The sequence below is a fragment of the Anoplolepis gracilipes genome, unplaced genomic scaffold (assembly GCF_047496725.1).
Source record: "Anoplolepis gracilipes unplaced genomic scaffold, ASM4749672v1 Contig18, whole genome shotgun sequence".
In the NCBI taxonomy this organism is placed as follows: Eukaryota; Metazoa; Arthropoda; class Insecta; order Hymenoptera; family Formicidae; genus Anoplolepis; species Anoplolepis gracilipes.
Window position 1 is genome coordinate 2,104,758 of NW_027328669.1, and position 24,496 is coordinate 2,129,253.

A 24,496-nucleotide genomic window follows, 5' to 3' on the forward strand; every position below is an offset into this window, starting at 1 on the left:
GGGTTCTCTTCTAACTGCACTAGGAGCTCGTCCTACGCCCTGGCTTTCGCCTTTTTGATCTCTAAGCGTAGGGCGTTCCTGGCCACTCTGTACGCCTGGTAAAGGCCTATCACTACCTCTACCGGCCTATCCCTCTTCTTGGCCCGGGCGTATATCCTCCTTTGGTGGACCGAGGATTGTCGCAATTCCGCGATCTCCCCGTTCCACCAGTACGCCGCTCTACAGCCTTGTCGACCAGCCTTGATCCGAAGCATTGACGCATCACATGCGTCAGACATGACGCCCCGGATCTACTCAACCTCCTGGTCGATGTCTTTACTGGCCTCTCTCGGTTCTCCTCTCCCCAACCATGTGGCTAAGAGGATTGAGGCCATAAAGGCGTCCTCGTTCATTTTCTTTGTGCTCCAGCGCCTAGGAGAAGTCGTCTCTCTCAGCTGTCGACGCTGGAGCACCTGCTCAGGTGTGACCACGAGGCCGTAGACTATGTACATATGGTCCGACAATGTCTCGACCTCAGTGGCCACTCTCCACTCTAGCACCTTGTTGAGGGTCGCCGGGGATGCCCAGGTAAGGTCCACCACCGACTCCCTTCTTTCCCGTATGCAGGTGCTTATTCCTCTCTCATTGAGCAGCCTTAAATCCAGTGTCACGGCCCACTCCTCGACCGCGACACCTCGGCGGTCCGTCCTCGGGGAACCCTACGACATCGATTTTGCATTAAAGTCCCCCGAGACTACCACCCGTCCCACTCCACTCCCGCTGATGATAGCGGAAAGAGAGTCCAACCTCTCGGCAAATCCTGAGAGGTCCTGGCTAGGCGGCAGGTAGACCCCGACGACCAAAACGGGTCCCCACCTGACCGCCACCCACCCTTTGCCCTTGCCCACCAGTGTTGCGGGAAGTGAGGCCGGAGCATCCGCCCTCCATGTAACCGCTACGGAGCCCAAATCGTTCCCCACCCACGAAGGGTGCTCGGGGATCTGGTACGGCTCCGCAGCAATGCCCAAACCACAACCACGCTCTGTCAGAGTGTGCACAAACAAATCTTGCGCCTGACGGGCGTGGTTGAGATTTGCCTGCAGGACCCAAGCCGCCATTTATTTATTATTTAAATTTTGACTCGAGCCTGCCTCCGATCCCTTTAAAGAAGAGGGGCTTTCGGGACCCTTTTCCCATTCTGTACCCTCTCCTTCAGTGGGGTACTCTAAGGGAAAGAGAATTTTATCCTCATCCTCCTTTTTGTTTCCTCTCTTCGCCTCGGTCTCACCCACCATCCCAGCTACCGCTGCTCCGGCGGTTACCGGCGGTACCCCCTCCAGGGTATTCTCCCCTTCTTTGATGTCGGGGACACACCCCGTTTCCTCATTCCCCTCTATTTTCTCCCTTCCTCCTTCAGCTGCTTATTGGGGGGTGAGGAGCAAGAATTGTTAAGGTCTTTGGCCTTTTTCTCCAATTCTCCCTCTCTTTTCTTCTTCGGTTGCGACCTAGGGGTTGACGCGCCGTGAGGCGTGGGAGTTCCCACATCCATTGCCCTCTTTGACGCGTCCGGTCTTTCTCCCTTTATAGAGGAGGGTTTCCCGCCAGGGCTCTCCCCTGCGGGCCTGCATGTTTCCCCACTAGGGGCCCCGGCAGTTCGCCCAGACATGCGGCCTCCCTGCGCTATGGGGCAGGCCGCATTCCCTGCCCTATGTCTTGCCGGCTTCCCCCTATCCGCGCATATGGGACATCTGGGCGCCGCCCTACAGTCCGCTCGGTGTCCCTCCTCCCCGCACTGGAAGCAACCGAATCTCCGTTCCACGGCTGCCGTGCATCTAGACTGTACGTGTCCTCTACCCAGGCATTTAAAGCACTGGAGGGGCCTTTCCTCCAGCAATTCAACCCTGGTATGGGCCCATCCAACCCTGATTCTGCCAGCTTTCGCCACCAAATTGGCGGCAGCTGCAGGGCATTTGGCCCACGCCGACCCCATCTCGTTGGGGGCTCTTCGAATCGCCCCCACCTTGATGTCCCCGTGAGCACATCCACCGACTTCTGCGATTGCGTCCCTTACCTCCGAAGCCTGGACTACGTCGTCCAGGTCTCGGAACAGGAGCTCCGCAGTCTTGGTAGGGAGGGACACTTTAACTCCCTCCGCCCCCTCCAACGCCTTCCTAAGTTTGGAGGCAAAAGCCATAGCTTTTTGGCTGGCTCTCTCTCCTCCCACTTCATATATAATCGCCCCTGTCAGGGCCCTTCTGTTCCTGAGCTCTGTAATATTGAGCTCAGTCAGGTCGATCTGGCCCCTCGCATGGCGGACCATTTCGCCGTACTGCCCATCCGGGCATGTCAGGACAACCGCCGCAGTGCGGAGGACCCTTATCGGCCTGGGGGCACCAGCTCTCTTTTTCCCCCCATTATGGAGTTCAGGTGGCAGTGGTCTCTTCTTCTCCCCCTTCTCCTTTCCCTTCACCTTGGCTGTCAGGGGTGCCGGGAATGCGGTCTCCTTCCTGATCCTCAGTTTCCCTTTCCTTCCCAGTGCCGCCGCATATGTGAGCCGCTCCTTGTCGACTGCCCGCGACGGCCCTGGGACGGGTCCTCCCCCGCCTTTAAGCATGGCGGTTTTAGTTCCTCTTTCCTTTTGTCCTCTGGAGGGGCCATGATTCTCTCCCACAAAGGTCGATCCCGAGGCGAGGTTTTCGGCATACCTGACCTCTACCATCAGGTCTCCCTCTCCGAGATACTTCCGCCCTTTGATGATCTTAAGGGCCTCGGACACGACCTCCCTCACATTCCAGCCCACCTCGGGGTTGGCCTTAATTCTTATCTTCCCCTCCTCCATGAGCGAGAGGGAGATTGGCGGTTTTTTACTTTGGGGTTGCGGTACTTCCAGTTTCCTCGCCGTACCCTTTTTTTTCCCCTCCTTTCTTTTGTCCAGTCTTACCTCCCCTTTTATATTTGAGACCTTCCCCCCTTTGATGATCCCGCGGGGGATGTGTTTGTCCCCATGGATTTGGGAGCCACCGAGTCAGCTTCTGGGGCCCTTTTCTCCAGGAGCGGTTCGGTTTCTATCTCCTCGCTGGAGCCTTTTTCCGCATAATTAATTACCCCCATACCCTCTTTGCTCCTTGTACGAGGGGCAGGGGTAGGGGTATTTGAAGCCACCTCCAGGGGAGGTTCTTTCCTCCTGATGGGTGTCCCTTCCTCCACTCTTTTTCTTAGGAGTACATTCTCCTCTTTAAGCGCGGTCTCTCTCCGCGTCAACTCCTCCATTTGGCGCTGAAGAGAACCGCTCGTTCCCTTCAATTCTTCGACGTCCCTTCTCAGTTTGGTATTTTCCTCAATGAGGGCCCCAAACTGAGCCTTGGTCTCCTCCAATTGCCTCCTTACTTCATCAAAGGACATGCTTCCCCTACTGGCTATGGTAACCGCCCCCGCAGAGATCACCAGCACGGCTTCCTTAAGAAGCCTGACGAGGTCTCCTTTGAAATTCTTGGAGACCTTCGTCACCTTCTCCACCGCCTGTGTTGCGGTGAGAATCTCTGCGCAGACATCAGCTGCCGGAGAGTTTTTTAATTCCTTCTCAATCTTCTTTTGAGATTTTAGCTTTTTCCAGGCTTTATTCTTTTTCCCTGGCAGAGCAGACCTGTCCCCTGACCACAGGGACACTAGCGGCCGTTCCGACCGAGGCTATCCTTCCTCTTCCTTCCGCGAGACTCGCAGTGCCTCCCGTTACGCCCACCTCCTTATTTATATTTATTTTTGTTGACTCCATTTTTTGATAATTCCCGCTCCCCGCTACGGCTCCGTCACCCAGGGTATACCCTCACCTGTCGCAGAGTGTCCCGAAACGTGACCGGCAACACTCCACGACAGGGCCCCAAGTTCCCCCGGGGGGGGTGACATACGACACGGGCCGGGGGATATACATCCCCGGTATTGGTCCCCAGCCCCTTACTCACCTATGGAGGTTTTGACGCCTCCATGGGCTTTCGGGGGTTCCCGGTTTCCGACCTCCGGGAGACCGCAGCGGGTGGTGCCACCCGGGAAGCCCCATGGACGGTTGGGACTGGTCGCCGCTCCCCCGCCCAGTCTTACCCGCCATGGCGACCAGCTTGCACACGCCCTTGACGGAAGTTACCTCCCGCCAGAGGGCCCCGACGGTGCACCGCTTTGGAAGGGAAACGGTCACGATACACACTCGGGCTCCATCCCGCCGTCGAACCCTGCCTCGGAATACGTCCGAGCGGCTCCAACGGCCGGGCCGACCCGGCGCCGCTGGGCTATGCCCGTACGGCCCGCGTCGGCCCTCTCCGTCTCCCCGACACCGTCCTCGGAAAACGTCCAAGCGGCTCGAATGAGGCCCGGCCCGATGGGTCCGGGAGTTCCGAAAATTCATTGGCCCGTCCGTTCTTCCCGCGGCGCACACTCAGGGGTAGAACCCACTAAGCCGCCTGCACGCGAGATGGAGCCCCACTGTGGGAGGCCAGCCCATGCCAGCACCCACATCCCCCCGAGGGACGCCGCACGGCGGGAACACCCACACGTGCGGAAACCTTCCTGTGCCAGGAGCACCCAGCAGTGTGTCACGGGCGGGGAGCAGTCCTCCCTCAACGGTGCCGTACCACCGGGCGGTTGCACTCAGGGCCGCCTACCTTTACCAGCGATTGGGTCCGCACTTTAGACCACCCCCAAGGGGTTGGGCGCAGTCTCTAAGGGAGTCGCTGGGCTCCCCTTGTACCCTTACTAAAAGTACTGTGCGCTCTTAGTTTCCCTTCCATCCCGGAGGTTCACCCAACTTGGCCGGAGCCGTGTGGGTGTTCCATGGAGTTTCAGGGTTAAGCCTCCTCACCACGACAAGGTGGCGCACGACGAGGAGGAACCTAACCTAACCTTTTTTTTTTTTTTTTTTGTCTGAAAATGCGTTACGCATTTCCCGAGGGGCGGGAACTCCCCGGGGGTATGTGGGACTCCCCCTATTTAACGGGGTATACCCACTAAAACCAGATGGTGGTCCTCTCGGCGGTTGGCGGGTGGGCCCTGGGGTCGCGTTAGCATTCAACCAGGACCCACCCCTGCCTTTCTCCCCCAGATGGTCGGAAGAGATTCCTGCCTTTTAATGCGTCACTGAGAGAAACTTCAGTGACGCATTAACGGCGGCGTTGCGGGACCACCACGCAACCCCGCCGCCTTCCCTGGGGCCAAGGTGCAATGGGGAGTGGGTGTTCCCGCACCCACTCCCCCTTGACCCCTGGGAGAGGTGAGAATATGACTCTCTCCGCTCCCGCTAATGGCCTGATTGAAAGCCGTTTTGGGGCGAGGAGGGTAAAAGACCCCCCGAGTTCACTGCCCCGTGGGGGAGAGGGGGAAAGACTATGTCTTACCCCTTCCTACTCCCCCACTTGACCGTCATCCCCCTTTATTGGGAGATGACGGAGAGAGAGGTGTGTTCCACCTCCCCCTATTCTCCGCTCGAGGAGGGACGGAACATAGTTCTCCCCACCCAGAGTATGACCGTCGTCGACCCCCAGGTCCCCACATAAGGGGCACCTGGGGGCCGATCTGCATCCCACTCTGGAGTGGTGTTACAGGTGTACCACACCGGTTAACAGGTGTAACACCTGTTACCACGGTCCACTCCAGAGCGGCAGGAGGTGCTCAGGTGCTCCACTGTGAGGCACCTGAAACATCTCAGAGGGCTGTCTTGTAGATCTTTTTTGATCTTATCGCCACCCCCTCTCCTCTCCTTCCCATCTTTTCCGCCCTCAGTGTTACTGGGGCGGACCTCTCCGTTACCCTTCCCCGACTTTCTTTTCTTCTTTACCTCTCTCCACTCCTGCTCCTGTCCCTTTTTCTTTTTCGTCTCCCTTTTCTCTCCCACCTTGGGAACCCTATTGGGATCTTTCTCTCCAGTGTAACTCGGTTTCTCATGGAGAGCCCGAGCCACTTCCTCTCTAATAAGGATGCGAATTGCATCCTGGTCGGGAAAGGGTGTGGGCGGGGGTGCAACTGTTTGCACCGGGGGGAGGAACCTAACCTAACCTAACCTCGCGAATCGCTTTCACAGCATCATTTACATTAATAATATTGTTACGTTGCAAAACGTTACAAAATTGTTTAAACTTTTCATTCACGAGATGTGTATTTTGACACAACCATGATGCATATAATCGATATAATTTTCAAAATTGAATAAATGTAATAATGTTTAAGGTTGCATATACAAAGACTTATTAGATAATGTTAATTTAACAATCCTTGATCCGTTTAATTTAATCATTTGGATAGATAGATCGCAGATCTATAATGGCTGACTTTCAGTCAATTGTACATATCGTTCAATGTCTGTACGTTTCTGCATCAATAAGTGCCAGAGTACGATAGGCAATACTACTCGATTGCCTTGGTTATCACCAAGTATCAATTCCACATAAGACATAGCTCCAACGCTTATTCCAATCTCCAAATATTTGTAAGATGTCGGGGTTAAGGTATAACCAAGTATGCAAACCGCACGATGAGATGAAACGCTATATAAAATATTAAAATATATATTAAAAAATAATATTTAGAAAATAATATTTAGAAAATAAATGAAACTTACATTTTTTTATTGAATTTCACCGTTCTCAATCGGAATGTAAAAATTCATCTTGTTGGTTTCTTTTGTGGAGCACATTTTTTAGCACAACCTTATGTACGGACAACTGATGCGATACTAAACTATTCAAAGTACTGCGAGCAATTTGTAATATCGCAAACCGTAATGAGGAGGGGAGTATTTCTGGCGTAATTTTGCAAGCGCCAATGTAAAGCTGCTAAAAATTATAAAAAATCGCGTCCCCACGTGCTTTCTCGAGCGCCGTAAGTGGTTGCCGTACGATGAAATCGATACAAATATTCGGTTACAAATCTATACGACAAAGCGTGAGATAAAATTTTTGCTAAATGAAAACATATACGCCGACAGTACGGATGTTTGCGCTGAAGAATAACGTTTCGCACAGTGGGTAAGCATTATCATGTATATTTGACTATAAATATAAATAATAAATATGTTACGTTCTGTCGGCTCCACGTTTCCCCCCCCCCCCCCCCACAAAATGAACAATAATCGTCCGATCGGTCACAAAAAACGGGTCGCGCAATAGAAAAGAACCATTACCCTCAAATAATGTTTAGACCCATTAAAAACGATATCTAAACAAATACCGGAAGAGATCAATAACGAAATCCTCTAAACAACGAAACAGACAAACACAGCTGCATAATCTTAAGAAAGAAACAAATAATGCCGCTACGCACTGTCGGCTTCACGTTTTTCCTCCCGAAAATGAAGCAATAATCGCCCGACTAATCATAAAAAGGATCGCGCGACGAAAAATATTTTAAAACATTATTTAAAAACGATGTCAAAAGAAACGACCGAAAAGGACCGATAGTGAGATCCTCTAAATGAATAAATCGACAAACACAGCTGCATAATCTTAAGAAAGAAACAAATAACGCCGCTACGCACTGTCGGCACGTCTTTACCTCCTATAAAGATGAAGCAATAATTGCCCAACCAGTCATAAGAGGGCCGAGGAACGAAAAAATGTTTTAAATATTGAAATCGATGTTCAAAGAAATGATCGAAAAGAATCGATAGCGAGATCCCCTAAATAAATAAATGGATAAAAACAGCTGCATAATCTCAGGAAATAACCAAATGAAGAATCTCCAAATTTCCTAAGAGGCCGTACAGAGCCCACCAATCAGCAACAATCAAAAATAAGGAGGAGAAGGATCTCACCGAACGACAGCTTTTTACACGTCAAGATCTCAAATAAATTCTCAAACAAATTCTCAATAAACCTATTATAAACTTATTACAGGCATACTATATTAATATACGCATAATCAACATATCATATACACGGTAACACAATAGTTCCGGATCTTATAGCTAATTCATACATATTCCATACACATTATTTAAATTACACACTCGATCTCTCACAATATAAACTAATCACACATTTATGCGTTTATACACACTTACACACTCTTCATCCATTCATTGTAAATATATCACGGCGTATTACATGTACATTTATACCATTATTACTTATATATATATATAAACTTTTACTACTAGTTATAATGATATACATACATATAGTTATATAATAGCGAGTTTAATGTCTGTAAACTAATTTAGACCTTGTAATCCACAAATAACATTATGCGACATTATAAATAATTGTTAACTAATAAGTTAATTAGCGAAAGGCTCTCATATCTCTACAATTATTTAAGTTCAACGCTATAATACAATGTGGCGATAAGTTATCGTAACGCTAGTAATAATTGCGATATATCTAGAAATTAACGATATAAATATTATATTATAACGCTAGTCCCGAAGCTTCTAGAACAGTCAGGAACTGTCGGGTCACGTGAAAATTTCGGACAAACACCGTGACCGCTTACTATTGCCCGGCGCGTGATACCCGTGACAAACACGCGTGACCAGGATCGGACCATGTTGCGCGCGCTACACTTCAGAAGGGTGGGAGCTCTTAGCGACCACGGGTATATAAACGGGAGCACCGTGCGCTCAGCATTCAGTTTTCGCTCAGACAGTTCAGACAGTTCAGTTTTCGCTCAGACAGTTCAGACAATTCAGTTTTTCGCTCAGACAGTTCAGACAATTCAGTTTTCGCCCAGACAGTTCAGACAATTCAGTTTTCGCAGTGTAGTCAGTATTCTTTCAGATCATTCAGTTTTCGCTCATTCAGATATTCGATTCAGTCAGTATTCAAATCAGTTTTCGCCCATTCAGTTCATTCAGATCAGTCAGATCGACAGTTCTTACAGTTCGGTTCTTGAGACATTCAGTATTCAGTATTAATTAAATTCACTGTACGTATAGACAGTTATTCATACGATTTAATAATCGGTTATCTTTATAGCATTCGATCATACGTACGTTCTTACAAATTTTCACACAGTGTAATTAATATTATATCTTTGAATCAGTGTTTTTAGTTTATTACTCGGTATTATTCATACAAAATCATTAATTCAGAGAGACTTCGAGACTAGCATATCGCGAATATTATTAAATAGTTTCCAGTTCTTGCATTTACCGTCGTATAAATTTATTCTTGATTAATTGTTTTCACTGTCACTATTATATTTCCTTTCTCTTTTTCGATTTTCACGGTACTCACAATACATATCGAGTTCTATCTATCATTTTCAAAAACATTTTATTTTAATTTTCATTCGCAGTAAATTTATCTCTATCAACAATATAAGCGTTATATTATTTCTTCTCCAGACAATCAGATTATTATTAATGTCGCCTGTCTAATATCGTTTAAGCGTCCGAAACCTGTCCGCGCGTGAAATTATAGTCAAAGAAAAGTTCTATTAATTAATGTTATAATCCTAATAATATTGTAGATCCACATACTCGTATACACCCGCGTGGCAGTATGTTCCCCAGTGGTTCCTGTAACATATAATAATTTAGTGAAGTGAGTACGTTGTCGTTATTATTAAGATATTCGTGTAATCATTAACCATATTGTATACGTGTAATTTACTCGAAATATACATACCTGTGTCAGTTCGCGGCCCCTGTCCATTCCGGGCGTCGGTCATCTTCTCGGTGACATTCTTTCTCGCCATTAATCTCTCTACGCACCTGTAAATATCGAGACAAGCTTTCTATTATAATTTTAATACTAAAAGTATCGGGCAAATTAGTGCTATTTATCTGATGAGGTCATCCTTCCTTCACGCCTACATCGGGCTCTTTCTTTCATCCTGCGGCGACGCGCGCCTCTTTCAGGACGTTCCGGTTATCCTGCATCGGTGCGCGGCTCCTCCAGGGCGTTCTTGTATTCCTTATATATAGCTTCTTCTTTTAATTTTTTTTTCTCTCTCTCTTTTCTTTTTCCTTATCCGTTCACCTGTGGCAAGGTCCGCGACTTCCGTCTTGACATACCCGGAGCCTCAGATATCTGTAACATATAATTGAAGAAATTAATATTTTATTCGGACGTCTTCATAGGGAGTGTCATTAGACAGAGAGCGATAACCATCCTTACCTAAACCGTAAAGCGCCTCCTTCAGGGCGATCTACATCCTTCCTACGTAGCGCGCCTCTTTCAGGGCGACTCTACGTTCCTTCTAGCAGCGCGCCTCGTTCAGGGCTGGACTACCTCTATCTACGTCGCGCCTCTCTCAGGGTGATCTGCCTCCTGTCAGTCCACGAACTGCGCCTCTCTCAGGGCGTCTCTCACAATTCCTCCGATTGCTCTTCTTGGTCTGAAATATAAAATAAATATTAAATTAAAGTAAATTCATTAAGGCTCACCCTGTCCCAACAACCCGTCAGATAAAGTCAAGTTAACTCGTTTAGCAATTTACATTAGCGCGTGTACGAGCCCCTTATCCACCTATCATAACCGACCCTCTTGGTTCTTGTGTACATATGTTTTTTTTTCTTTTCCCTTTTTCATCACTCGTTTTACTATCCCTAACTCCTGTCTATATTCCCCCGTGTATTCAACCATGGCTTTGATTATAATTTCGCTTATCTCCTTAGCTGCGTCATGGTTCGGTCATGTCGATCAGGGGGCGCTCATCAACTGAAGCACCTCATCCGGTCACTATACCAAGGCGGCTCTTATTTAAGTGGTGTGACGTCCCGCCAAAAATTTCAAATTAAATTTTTCAAAAAAAAAAAAAAAAAAAAAAATAAAAGTACCACTAGAAATATGAACACAAAGTATGAGATATACATATATATCTCAACTTGAACTTAATAAAATATTTAATCAAGCATAGTATTATATAGCTATTAAATTGGATGTTGCTTGCATAGAAGTATTAACAAAATAATACTGACCTTATCAGTAAAGAAATAAAAAAAAATTGTAATCATTAGACTACTATATATTAGTTTTCCAAATAAAAGCTAAAATTCTCTTTACTAAAATATATGGAAATAAAATATTACTGTAATATCAGAATCGCTGAAATTCAATTACGCGATTGTAACAGAAACACTTGCAAACTAATTATATTAGAGTTAAATCATACTAACAATCGCTTTATAAATTTTACATTTTCATAACTATAACAAAAGGAAAATAATAAAAGAAAAAGGAAAATATTATTCAGTGAAGCACATTTCGAAAGGTATACGCACACTAACATTGAGAAATACATATAAGTTAATATATTTAATAATATTAATAAGCTGATTTTATATATCAACATGTAAATCCACATGGAAGACTTTCTCTTAGTGTAATTGATGAAAAGGTAATATTCTAAAAAGATAACGCACGACAAGTATTATACATATATGTCTATATATATATTTTAAGGAGAGCTAGTCTCCTATGCTAAAGTGAAACCATAAGAAATCACGATAGAAAGGAATTATAAATTAAAAATAACAGTATTAAAATTGCATTAATTAAATCTTCCATATGGATACTATTATAAAAGCAGATATGTCAATATAAAATATGTGATACAACAAGAGAGAAAATTAAAGGAAATTTAAATATAAAAGCATAAATTAATAAGTGAAAAGAAAAGAAATATTAATGATGAGACATAATAACTTTGAGAACGAATAATAACTCTTGCTATAGTTAAATTAATAAGTCTCTCTTGCTGTAAAAAGAATTATAATATAAGAGTGCGAAATTATTATAATACAAAGAGCCTTTCATTCGCATGATGACGCAATAGGCGACGGCGAGAAAGACTCAGTGAAATCAAATATTATTCTTATCTCTTGACGCAGAGACCCGATGAAACCGAATATTATTCTTATCTATTGACGCAGAGACTCAGCTTGACTAAATATTATGTCAACGCAGAGACCAGTGAAATCGAATATTATGCCTATCTCTCGACGCAGCGACTCGACGAAACTAAATATTATAACAACGTGCCTTTTGATATTCGCCGCTGAATATCAACTTAAGATTAAGAAGAGCTCACCGCTTCTGACGTCTTCGAAAACGGAAAGTTCCCTCACCAAGAGCAAGAATCCATCTCCACCGGATGAGTAAGCCAACCCGGGAAGTCTTGGATCCACCGAACGCCTAGAGGGAGGTGACCCGAAAGTGGGGACGGAGCGCAGAACGTCAGTCGAGCTTGCGGACAGAGTCAGTCGCCAACAACCCATCAACCTGGAAAGTCGCTCCCCATCATTCAAACTAAAAAGTCGCTAACCACTCATCATCTTAATAAGTCACTTCAACATCTCTCCGAAACGTTAGTCCGAAGTCGTGAAAAGTCGTCTCTGTGTCTTTATACATTCACTGCGTTTTAAAGTCAATTTTAACTTAATTTTCGTCAGCTACTTTGTGTCGTCAAGGTAGATCTTTAATAATACTTTACTTTCTCGTCTTCGCGACTCGTCTTATATTATAATTTAGAGCTTCGACTCACTCTACATTATAATTTAGAATTACTACTTTATTGTTAATTAATTTCCAATTTCTGGTACAGTGCGGTTGTACCTTTTACATTCGAATTGTGACCAACATTTATAATCATTACTTGTAATTTCTGTAAAATCTTCAAGCTTTTAAAATACATAGTCGCTTATTTCAGAATATTCACAAGTTAATTATTTTAATACAGTGTTCCTTCACCTCCAACCAGTATTTACTATAATTAATTTAATATCGATTAAATATTTAACGTACGTCTGGATCTTGAGCGTTAGCGAGACCCGTGCCTGGGATAGAGCAGAGTGACGTGCCCCTCGTGTTAGTTCGAGCAGAGCTGAGACTTAGTCGATGAGCTGCTTGAATGTCGCTTGATCCAGATTGTCAAACTGAAATGAATAACTTTTTAAATTAGAATAAAATTTTGGTTATAATTTATAGTAAATGCCTGGTTCTCGTCGCGCCGGTAAACGACATAGACAACTACGTGCCGCTTTACGCCGACAGAAACAAATTTCGAACAGTAATGACGGTCTCAGCCAAGTAGAAAAAGACAATCCAATTAACGTACCTGACAATCCAAGCATTGTCGTAGAACTTTTCGATCAGCTTCCTGCATCTGACTCAGTTGAAGCTCCCATCTCGCGAAGAACCTTCGAATTTATTGGCTGGCCCGAACCTTTGGTTGAAATCAAGCTGCATCCTGCCTCAATCTCTACCACTGACATCCCTGAGGGAGATCCACGACGTCCAGATTACGAGGAAAAGGCCCAGGAAAATCAGCAAAACTAGAGTCATTAATAAAGGTAAATCATTATTTTAAATACATACAGGCACATGCGCATGTGATCAAGCAAGAATAATACTACTATTTTTAATAAAAAAAGAAAACGCACTCATATTCTGACAAAATATAATAAAAAGAAAAGAATTCCGAATTGAACCACTATTTATAACACATCGTGATTGACATTTATATGACATCATATTACTCTAACAATTTTAATTTTGCAAAACAATTATAATTACAATCTAGACATATGCTCTTACGACTAATGCAATAAACTGTTCCACCCTCAAGCTCCGAAATAAAATTTTTATACAGTTAACTAGACGTACATACAAGATATATAGATATATATATATCTCACTCTTTTGAATAACTTACAGTACAAGCTATTGACTCTCATAAAATTACAAATTGACTCACATTCTGATACTACTCTCAAGAATTATAAAGTTAAAATACTATATCGATAAATTTGCAAATAATCGATCTATCAATGTAAGTGAATTAACTACTCGTTTTACTTAATTTGATAATAAAAACAACGGAGCATCCCTTGCTTAATCTCAACTTCCTATTTTCCATCGGAGACAGTGATTTTGAAATAATAAATTGTATCGCTGGCCTTCACCACACCATATTCCAGTGCACATTTCTTTATATGACACCTCACCATACAGTGCTGAACTTGCAAAGAACCATACTCTTATTAACATATATATATATATCTACATAAGAGCAATAACAATTTTAATAATCTTTTCTTATTACATGAATAGATGCATCAACGAAATTTATGAAAAATAAAATCATATTACAACAGTTGACTTTCTTTTAAGGAAAAAGATATCTACATTCAATATAAATCCAAACCACTTAAATTTCACAATTTAACCTTGTCCTTCATATTAAAGCAGTTATTAACTACTGAGAAATTTGTTCTTACATTATACAAGTCGTAAATTAAAACTTCCAAAATCAGTATATATTTGGAATTGCTTCGACGGCGAATTCTACTATACAACAACAGTAAGTACTTAATCCCTCATAATTACTATCACAAACCGCCTTAATCCTTAGCCCAACTCTAATATAAATGAAAATTTGTTAAATTGATCACAATTGATTTATTTATAATTTCAAAACATTGAAATTTTCCAATCATTCCAACTTTAAATTGAATAAATTTAAAACTATTGCAGATATAATTTTAGAATTTTATTTACTCTTTAATTGACTCGAGTGTCATTGTGCATCACGTTCATTGCATACGCGATAATGGTCATGGTGTCATGGAGTTCCTAGAACTTCCTCAGCCTTTCGTTAGTGCCGAGTGAATTGTATTCTGACCACCAGACTATATCAAATATACAATAACGAGATTCAACGCGTTTGCTTGACATTCTTAATCATTTTCAAATACATATGTCATAAATTTAACCTTTTTATTTTCAACTTTCTTAATTTTCTATTTTTCCTTCTTATCAAATAAAATAAAATAAATGAGGCCTCAGACAACTGATTCTGAATTTCAACAAAATCCTTCCGTTGACCCTAAAGTCATATTAGAAACTTTAATTCAATTTATAGAGGAAAAAAAAGAAAATATTATTTACAATTTAGACAATATCATAAAAGAGTTTTTAAATCAAGCCTCTATTATCATCATTCCAGATCAGTAAAAAAATCCCCTGATTTATTAGTTCCTAGTACACATTGATCCTGCTCTCGGCGAAGCCCTGGGTATAGCCGACTTAGACAGATTACCCAAAAACTTAAATAGAGAGCAATTCTGTTATTGACACCTAGGTAGACGATAACAGTGGGTCACAGCACGTGACACAGTAAGTGGGGGGAGGGAGCAGACTGGTTCTGCTTGCCCTTCCCCCCCTTACTTCCCCCTCTTTTGCCATCCCTATTTAACCCCCCCCCCAGATGAGAGGAGGATCGAGATTCTAAATCTCGACTCTCCCCCTCCACCCCCATCGGGAGGAAGAGAAGACACGACGGGAGGAGGTAGTGGCCCTCCCGTCGCAGAGTAAAAGTTTGATTTGGAGTGGAGGGGAGTATAAGATATATTCTTTTCTCCCCTCCCTCCCAGGAAGAACTCCAACTAAGGAGTGTGGCGAGGGGAGGCTCCTGAAGTATTGCATCGCTAGTTCCAAGAGTCTCTCCTACAATCGCCGAAGATGCCACTCGTGAGGTTTTTAGTGGGTATGCCCCTTAAATAGGGAGAGTCCCACATACCCCCCGGATATCCACATTCCGGGGGGATGCGTAATGCATTTTCCTCACGTAAAAAAAAAAAAAAAAAAAAGGTTAGGTTAGGTTAGGTTAGGTTAGGCTAGGCTAGGTTAGGCTAGGTTAGGTTAGGTTGGGTGGTGTCTGGCGTCAAGAGCAGACGTGTCGGAAGTCGCTCCGCTAAGACGGCCTATAATAGACGTTAAAAGTGCTTTTTGAGGTTTGAATTGTGTTTTAGTGTGTTCGCTCTGTCGAATAGAACAGAAACATATACTCTTCTGGTGTGTAGGCTTTACTAATTATTAATAATTAGCGAAAAACCGTGCCTGAGAGGTGACGTCACGTCACGTCCACGCTGGCGTGTTATAAGAGTAAAATGGACTTAATTGATGCCTTTGGTCAGTGAAATCTGCATAGTGCTTAACGCGGAACAATTAAAAACCGAGGTGTTGCGGTTTTGTGCGCGCTAGTTAACTCTTTCGTGTGATTTTCCGCGAAAATAGCGACGGTCGAGTACGTGGAAGAACGTGACGTCATGTCCACGTCCATATCCACGTCACCCTGTAGAACAGTATAGTGCCGTGGCGAAATGTGAATTTTGATAATTTTCATACATTAGTGAGAACCTTGGATCAAGAAATAGTGACAGAGTGCATTTTGTTCACTGAAGTATTTATTTAAACGTTACATCTGGTTTAATACAGACGTTGAGTGTCGCGATGACGTCACTTTATGACGTACCTCCTGCACTGTGAATACTTTGAGTAACAGTGGATTCATCGTGTAAAGCGATAAAACGAGACAATAAAACGGGACGATTATTAATACGAGACTATATTTTAATAATTAATTAAGTAAATACGTAGACTACTAGTTTAATAAACGCAGTGGATTGTGCGAAGTGTAAAACAATAGTTGAGTGTATAAGTACAATAACAGGGTGCATTAATAGAGTGTACAATAATTTAGTTAAGCTACATTATGGCCAACAATTACTTCACCAACAACTAAGACAGACTAAATTATTAAATTGAAATAAATTGATTAAGAACGTGCACTGTGAGTAAATGAGTGAGGTGCAATGTATATGCGTGAGGAATACTGGAACAGAAGGTCGGTGTAAAACGAAGAGGTTGGTTACCATGCCTTCATAGTCTTTATTTCTTAGGCTGGTAATAACTAAGTGACGAGACTGATATTTAAGGAGGGCGCTTCTCGTAATGGCGGCTGAGTTGATGACAGGAGATGAATGTTTGGCTACATGAAACAGAAGACTTTAATGAATAACATGCAACAGAAGGAATGTTAAAATATTATTATTAATTAATTAATATTTAACCAGTATTTGTTATAGTGGAGGGTTGACTAGGTTAACAGTGAGATATAGGAGAAGATGCATATGATGATTGGCAAGTGGATAATTGGCTTATGTGAGCCGATGTGCAATGGCACACGACCGCTGTGCAATGGTCCGTGTATTCTCATGTGTTAGTTATTGTTAATTTATAAAAATAGAGACAAGAATTGAAAAATCTTTATTGACAATTATTCCTCGTCCGGATGCGCCGAAAGCTTCCAGATGTCGAAACAGTAATCTAGAAAAGAAGGATTATGTGTCTAGGTTAACCTGTCACATTCCATTAATAGCAGACTAAATATTATTTATAATACATACTTTTAGTGACAAAGATCTGTCATTGTCATTGATATCGTGGTGGTTCTTGCACGGAGGTTGGTCTCTACTCTGCGGAGGAGAAATGTATTAGGAGATTAACAACTAAATCAGCAATGTTGCTGACCGTAAGTGTCGGCGTGACCAGTAATTGTCAAACTTACCTTTGACAGTTGCGTGTGCCTGGTCTCGTCCGTTTTTTCCACAGAAAACAACACGATGATCCGGAGGGCTCGCGGGATCGTCCTGGTTACCATCGCTTGACATCTCGGTGACTATCTCCTGAGTGAATCCTTTGCTGCTTTCCGACTTCTTGCTGCTGAAAAACCTGAAAAATAAGAGAACTAGAAATTAGATACAGTTAAACTAACTTGATGTGTTAATTGTTTATTGACGTTTGATGTTATATTTACATATGATACAGAAGATCTAATTTATAATCATGAATGAATTCACTTTAACAGACAGATAGTATCTGATAGTTCAATAGTGAATAAATAGAAGGCATAATTAATTAAATATCTGAAATTACCTTATTTACAAATGTACTAGTTAATACTAGCGAAATAGCGGTGATATTATCCTTGAGAGATTAACCTGGAACAGAAGAAAAGTGCCTTAGATTTATTAAAAAAAATTGATCCATCTACTCACATATAATAGACGTTTTAGTTAGTTATATACTTATACAGAATGAGACAGACGATAGATGACAGGTGAGAGGATGGGAGCTGTTCAACCCATCCTCATCCTTCTGATTGTCAAAATATTTACCGTTGAAAACCTGGAGCCGTTGAAGTAATGAGATGACCCTGCGGTGTCGGGTCCTCGGAACGTCTTTTCCTGGAAAAGAAGATTACTATTAATATAAAATAGACGATAATAATTAAGAAGAATACTATTAATATAACACAGATGATAACAATTAGGAATAATAAGTACTAGTACATATAACATTGGTTAACAAGAGATACTTGCCCTTCGAGGTTAAGGTCCCTGTCAATGACAGCTGAGATGGTTATGTTCGGCATTCTTCATTGAATACAGCACAATGAAAAGAACAGATACATCAAATTAGATATAAGGCTGCGTATTGTAGATAACGCCATAAATTGACACTGTTGTGAGTCGACGGTTTTGTCATCCTCTCCGGTGCTGGACTGAAAAGTAGTGATCTGTAAATAAATGATAGTTGTTGGTTGTCTGCGGTGATACATTTGAAACATTGTAAACATTGTATTGTGTATACACTACAATTGTAAGGCAGAAGCGTAATAGAGTAGTGTGAATTATTGATATCGTAGGTGTCGGGGAGTTGACAGTAACTTAATACGTGAGAAATATTGACATACCGGTTACCTCCTCTTGGAACTCATAGTGACAAATATTATTCATGGTTGAATATAGATTTGACCCACATAATCTGAAAGGATGAACTAAATAAATTTTAAGTATCTATAATAAAATATAGCCAAATAGATGATTATGGTCATACATACTCTAAAACAATATTCTTATCATACCTTTTTGTCTATAAGTAATCTGAAACAGAGAAAGTTATTGTTACTGTCAATACCGCGGAATATTTGGTATCACATTTTACACGACAAAACAAAAACAGGTTATTTTCTTGCAAGGAAACTATAACAGTAAGGATGTCCATGCAAATGGCCTATAACACTTTAGGTTAAAACCCTATCAATGACAAGTTAGGTTATGCTAACTTATTAGGCATAATAGTCGGCTTGGAGCTTAAATAGATAAATTAAAATTAATTTAATACTTACTATAAGTTATTACACCGTCGATGAGTCGATGCATTCCATCCTCTCCGGTGACAGATTTGTCTGGCTGCGACCTATAATTAATGTTAATTAGTATACTCTCTATCTAAGGGTAGAGGAATCATATTGTACTGGACAGATGCGCTTCTGCGATAGACAAGGCATAAGCAACAGATTGATAAGCTTAGTTTGGATTATGGTAATGAGTGTGATACCTTTGCGATTAAGTTGAATCAGTGTACCGCTGTACTGAGCGACAGTCACAGTTTGGAAGGTTAATCTGAAATAGTGCGATATATAAGACTGTAGTCTGGAGTGTTATATGTTAAATGTAAATAAAAATCAAGTACGGATGGATGTAGAATACCAGAACAGTTGTTGAGAGCATCGCGGTGCTTTCAGTGCGCTTCTCCTGGCACACTTGACGCATCCCCAGCGTCGCAACTGGCAGTCTTAGGCTACCTATGATAAACATAATGGATGAAATACTCAGGGATGGCAACGGCTGTCGTTGATGGTGCAGGACACCGTCGATGTACTCCTCTTGGCGCATCTGACACACAAGGTATTACAGCACGGCTGCACAACTGAAAAGAAAAAAGATTATTATCCGTGGACTGCCGTTGCGCGATCAAACGGCTATATCGAACTGCATGCACTCCGCTTAGTCTGATAACAACGGCACAAGTGACAGGCGGCCATTACGCGGCCCGTGTGGTGGCGCGTTTACAAAGCGCGTTCGTAGGTATGATGGACCCACATGTGCGAGTGTCACAAATATGGCGGCTAGTGTCTTACATATGGCGGCGGTGTCAAGCATGTGGCGGATAATCTTGTGTTCGTGTTTTCGCATTTTGTACTCGGATTGTGATCTAGGAGATTATAACCGTTTATTGGATTATATTTACCTTAGATATCACACCTATTTGTTATGACACCTTCTTGTTGAGTTATCTTTTGTTGTAGGCGATACAGGTGCTTACTTACTGCGTTCGTATCTTATATCTTGATATAGGAATTACATACTTTGATTTAGGAGTTATAACCACTCATATATTATATTTACTCACTACTTACCTTATATACTTACCTTGAATTTATACCTGATATAATCCTATGTTGCGTTGATCACAATACTCGTACCTGGTTGTTGATTGCTGCATTGCTGCATTACTTTTCGCGTAATCCTATTTACCTCTTTAGTTTTTAGTTTTAACTATTGTTCACAATACTCGCATTCTTGCATTTTAGTAGTTAGCTAGTTGTTTATGCGTTATGAATCTTAGTTATAAGAGTAGCTCGTAGCTCGAGGTGTGAGGACGTGCTCAGGGGCTCGTGGCTGTGGCGAGCTGAATAGACACAGTCTCAAACGACTCCTGGGGGCACCGGCCGACACCCCCAGTGAAGTTAGGCTTATCTGGGCAAGCGGCTCTGCCCAGACGAACCACCCTTCCGACATTTCTCGTGGGACCAAAATGGAATCTGATATTAACACAAAAAAATTAATTAAAATCGGAATAGAGGAATCGGCTGTCGATATTTCGACAACTGCGGATAACATAGGAAGTATTATACACACAGAAGGATTGAACACTCCGTTAACTCATGTGGTCACGGACCAACTTGTTTGCAATACGATCGATAGTTTTCCGCCGCCAATGGACGACGAGTTTATTACGAGGTCAGCTATCCCGGAAGATACAGTGGAACTGTCTCCCTGTCCATCTCCAACCTAGGGTGATGCTAGGAAAAACCTACAAGAGGAGTATGATAGCGACATGGAAACGGAAAACATCAGACCGAAGAGGAAGGTGCGATTGTTCACGGATGAGGAGACGGACGAGGAAGAAGTAGGGCTAAGTGTTCAAAGGAAAAAGCGAACGCCAAGAGGAAGCTTTATTGACCTCACTTGCGATTCCCTCAGCACTGCGAATAATAAGAAAGGAAAAAAGACAATTGTGGAACAGATGAGGAAGACTCCCAATGATCTCGACGCCTTGAGGGATCTGTCGTCCTCTCGATTAAGAGTAAATGCCATTGGCTGGGTGGATGATATAGACATCATTAGAAAAGGGAGCAAAAATCTTAAAGGGCCCTTAAGTGGCATGATCAGCGAAAGACTAGTATCTATAGGTGAGGCGGTAAAGATACTCGCAGAGAGAGACGAGGACAAGGGAGATCCAGTAACCTTGAGAAAGAGAAACCTTGAGCTGGCGGCGGAGGTTGCTGGCTATAAAAGAGAGGTTGTCCGGCTGAGAAGTGACATGGAGAAAATGCAACAGGTTATCGAGAGTCTCCAGGCCACGATTGTTAAAGAACAGACCCAAAAAAGGACCTTCACGACTGAACAGGTGAATAGAGGGACTTCACCGATGAGGGACCTTGAAATGAGATTGGAGAAAGCGAGGAATTCCGAATATGCGACGGAGTTTCCCCCCCTGTGCTCTTCGGCTAATAATAAAGTCAGATTCTCGGATTCTAATTGTCTGGAATCAACGGTAGATAAAATAGATAATTACAGAATATTAGATCCCCTGGCGGGTGGGAGTGATATTTATATTAAGCCCCCCAAGCCTCAGAGGATACGGAAAACTAAAGCTCTCCCAAGAATAATAAGCCATATTCAGGTTGCTCCTCCTAATACGACGGAACTGAGAGCCAAACGAGTCAACAGTGAGGACACTGCCGATATGAGCGCGAGCGAATCGTCAGGATGGGTTTCGCCCAAAACAAAACGTAGGAGGAAACAACCCAGAAGGAAACGAGGTAATCAGATGGATCCACCTGTCACCCAAGAAAGGTCCGAACTAATAGAGGGATCAGCGAGGATTTTGCAACCTAGATCTAGGCGCAGGGCCCCCACGACCTCAGCGGTCGTCATTAGGGGAAGGACCGAGGGCTTCTCATACGCAGACGCCATTAGGACAGCCAAGCAGAAGATATCCTTGCAGGAACTGGGGATCGAAAAATCTAGGATTCGTACATCCGCCAATGGGGGGTGGATAATTGAAATAGCCGGTCCTGACAATAGGAAAAAGGCTGAAAACCTCCAAACTAGGTTAACCGAGGTAATTGGAGAGGCGGCTACTATCACCCGACCGGTTGTCCAAGGCGAGTTTAGGTTGATAGGATTCGATGGCTCGGTCAGGAGAGAGGATATTCTCAGCGAACTCTCAAGGCTCGGTAATTGTAATAACGATGAGCTAAAAATGGGAGAAATCCGGCCTATGAGGATAGGCCTATTTATGACCTGGGTACGATGCCCACTAGCTGTGGCGATTAGAATTTCCAAGATTCCGAAAATTAGGATAGGATGGACAGTCGCGCGTATTGAGTTGCTTAAAGCAAAACCCACTCAATGCTACAGATGCTGGGATTTCGGGCACGTTAGAGGTAGGTGCAAGTCCTTGGTTGATAGGTCGGGGAATTGTTTTAGGTGTGGTGAACAGGGACACCAAGTCTCCAGTTGTCCCAATCCTACCGATTGTCTACCTTGTAGACTATTGGGTCTAGATTCTAGGCATCGAATGGGTGGTTACCCATGCGGAGCTAGTAGGAAGGTTGAAGAAAGACAGCTCTCGACAAGCACAAATTCCGGTGCGATATGAAAATCATTCAATGCAACCTGAACAATAGCAGGGGAGCCTTTGATCTTTTAAGGCAACAGGTCGTCGAAATGGGCATCACTTTGTGCGTGATCTCCGAACCGGCACGAATCCCAACAATCGCGAACTGGTATGAAAGCCTAGATGGACACTCTGCAGTGTTTTATTGCCCTGGAGACTCACGTGCCCTCTGTAGACTGATCTGTCGTAAGAGGAACTATCTGGCGGTGTCCATAGGCGATATATCGGTGATTTCGGCCTACATCTCGCCAAATATTGATCGACGGGAATTCTCGAAGATAATAGAGGAAATCGGCAACGAGATACGACACCTTGGAAATAATACTCTAATCTGCGGGGACTTTAACTCTAAATCGGCTCTATGGGGCGCCCGGTCCACGGATTATCGCGGTAGGCTATTGGAAGATATGGCGGCCGAATTTGATCTTAGGATAGCTAACAGAGGTAAGGAGCCCACTTGCGTCCGTCCACAGGGGAATTCTATAGTGGATCTCACCTGGGCTACCCCGGGACTGCTTAAGCGAATAACCGATTGGAGGGTCAGGTCGGAAGTAGAGTCACTATCGGATCACCAGTACATTACCTTCAGAGTAGATCAGGTTCCTGTATCTTGCGGAAGTTCTGTTATCACCAAGACTTACCCCAGATGGAAGTGGGAGAGGATGGATACCGACAAATTTCAGGCGACTCTTACCTGGTATAGTGTGGATGTCGAGGAAGCAGGACCCGAAGAAAAAGCAGAACGGCTTGCGCGGGCACTGCGCGACGCCTGCGATTCAAGTACTCCAAGAAGCACCACTCGACGAGGGAAAGATGTGGTATACTGGTGGAATGACCAAATTGACGAACAAAGACGCAAGACGATCAAGGCCAGGAGGACGTGGCAACGCCACCTACGGAAAAAGACTCGAGACAACAATTACGAACGAATCCGGTGTCGACTACAACTCTCCTACTGTAGAGAAAAACGAGATTTTAGAAAAGCGATCGCTAGGGCTAAGAGCAAATCGTGGCAAGAGCTCATCGATACCATTAATCGAGATCCATGGGGCATACCATATAAGCTGGTATTAAATAGATTGAGACGAGCCGGCCCAACTATTTCTGAGACCCTTGAGCACGGTAAAGCAGTCGGCTTGGTGAAAGAGCTATTTCCCCACGCTGCCAACACGGTTGCATCCTTGAACACTCGACGAAGAGAGAATCATTCATCTGATCGGTACTACGAGGTTACACTCCAGGAGATAAAAGAGGTCTTGAGGGGGAAGAAGGTGGGCAATTCAGCTCCCGGTCCGGATGGAATCCCTGCCAAAATAATTAAGAAATGCCCAGACGAGTTCTTGGACTGCATCCGCTCAACCTTCTCCCAGTGCTTAAGACATGGAGTCTTTCCCAGAATTTGGAAGAGGGCCAAACTGATTCTGATATCCAAAGGGGACGATCCTTCTGGGAGAGATCTTAAAGTTCGTCCTATCTGCCTGTTGGACGACATGGGCAAGTCCCTGGAACGCCTCATCATCGAGCGCATGAGGAAGGAGGAGATAAATAACGGCTTCACGGCATTGGCAAAACACCAATACGGCTTTAGGCGGGGAAGATCTACCATCGACGCCCTTCAACTGGTTAAGTCCACGGTAGAGTCGGCAATTGAGAGGAAAGACTACGCGATCGCCATCAGCCTCGATATAAAAAACGCGTTTAACACCATTCCTTGGCAGGTGATCGAAAGGGCCTTCGTTAAAAAGAGATATTCGAAATATATACAGCGCGTTAACCGGGTATCTATCCGAGAAATCCGTGGGGTTTCCAACCGAGAGGGGAATCGAGGTGGTTCCGATGACCGCAGGAGTTCCGCAGGGTTCGGTCCTCGGGCCACTTCTCTGGAATATAGGTTTTGATTATGTCCTTGGCCCTAGTAGAGAGGAAGGTCGCCTGGT

General features: G+C 43.7%; 1 protein-coding gene across 1 annotated transcript; it reads right to left on the reverse strand.

The window, feature by feature from the left end:
- Positions 1–290: 290 nt before the first annotated feature.
- Positions 291–1,097, reverse strand: LOC140675711 (uncharacterized). The gene is made up of 2 exons (XM_072910336.1): positions 750–1,097; positions 291–698 (listed from the first exon to the last, which is right to left on the reverse strand). Exons 1-2 carry the CDS (start codon positions 1,095–1,097, stop codon positions 291–293), a joined length of 756 nt encoding a protein of 251 aa, XP_072766437.1.
- Positions 1,098–24,496: the final 23,399 nt, after the last annotated feature.

Bases quoted from the DNA above. Each gene is read 5' to 3' on its own strand.
- LOC140675711 (XM_072910336.1), bottom strand. From the start codon at position 1,097: ATGGCGGCTTGGGTCCTGCAGGCAAATCTCAACCACGCCCGTCAGGCG. The intron at 699-749 runs GTGGGACGGGTG...TCGATGTCGTAG, and splicing joins CTATCATCAGCGGGAGTGGA to GGTTCCCCGAGGACGGACCG.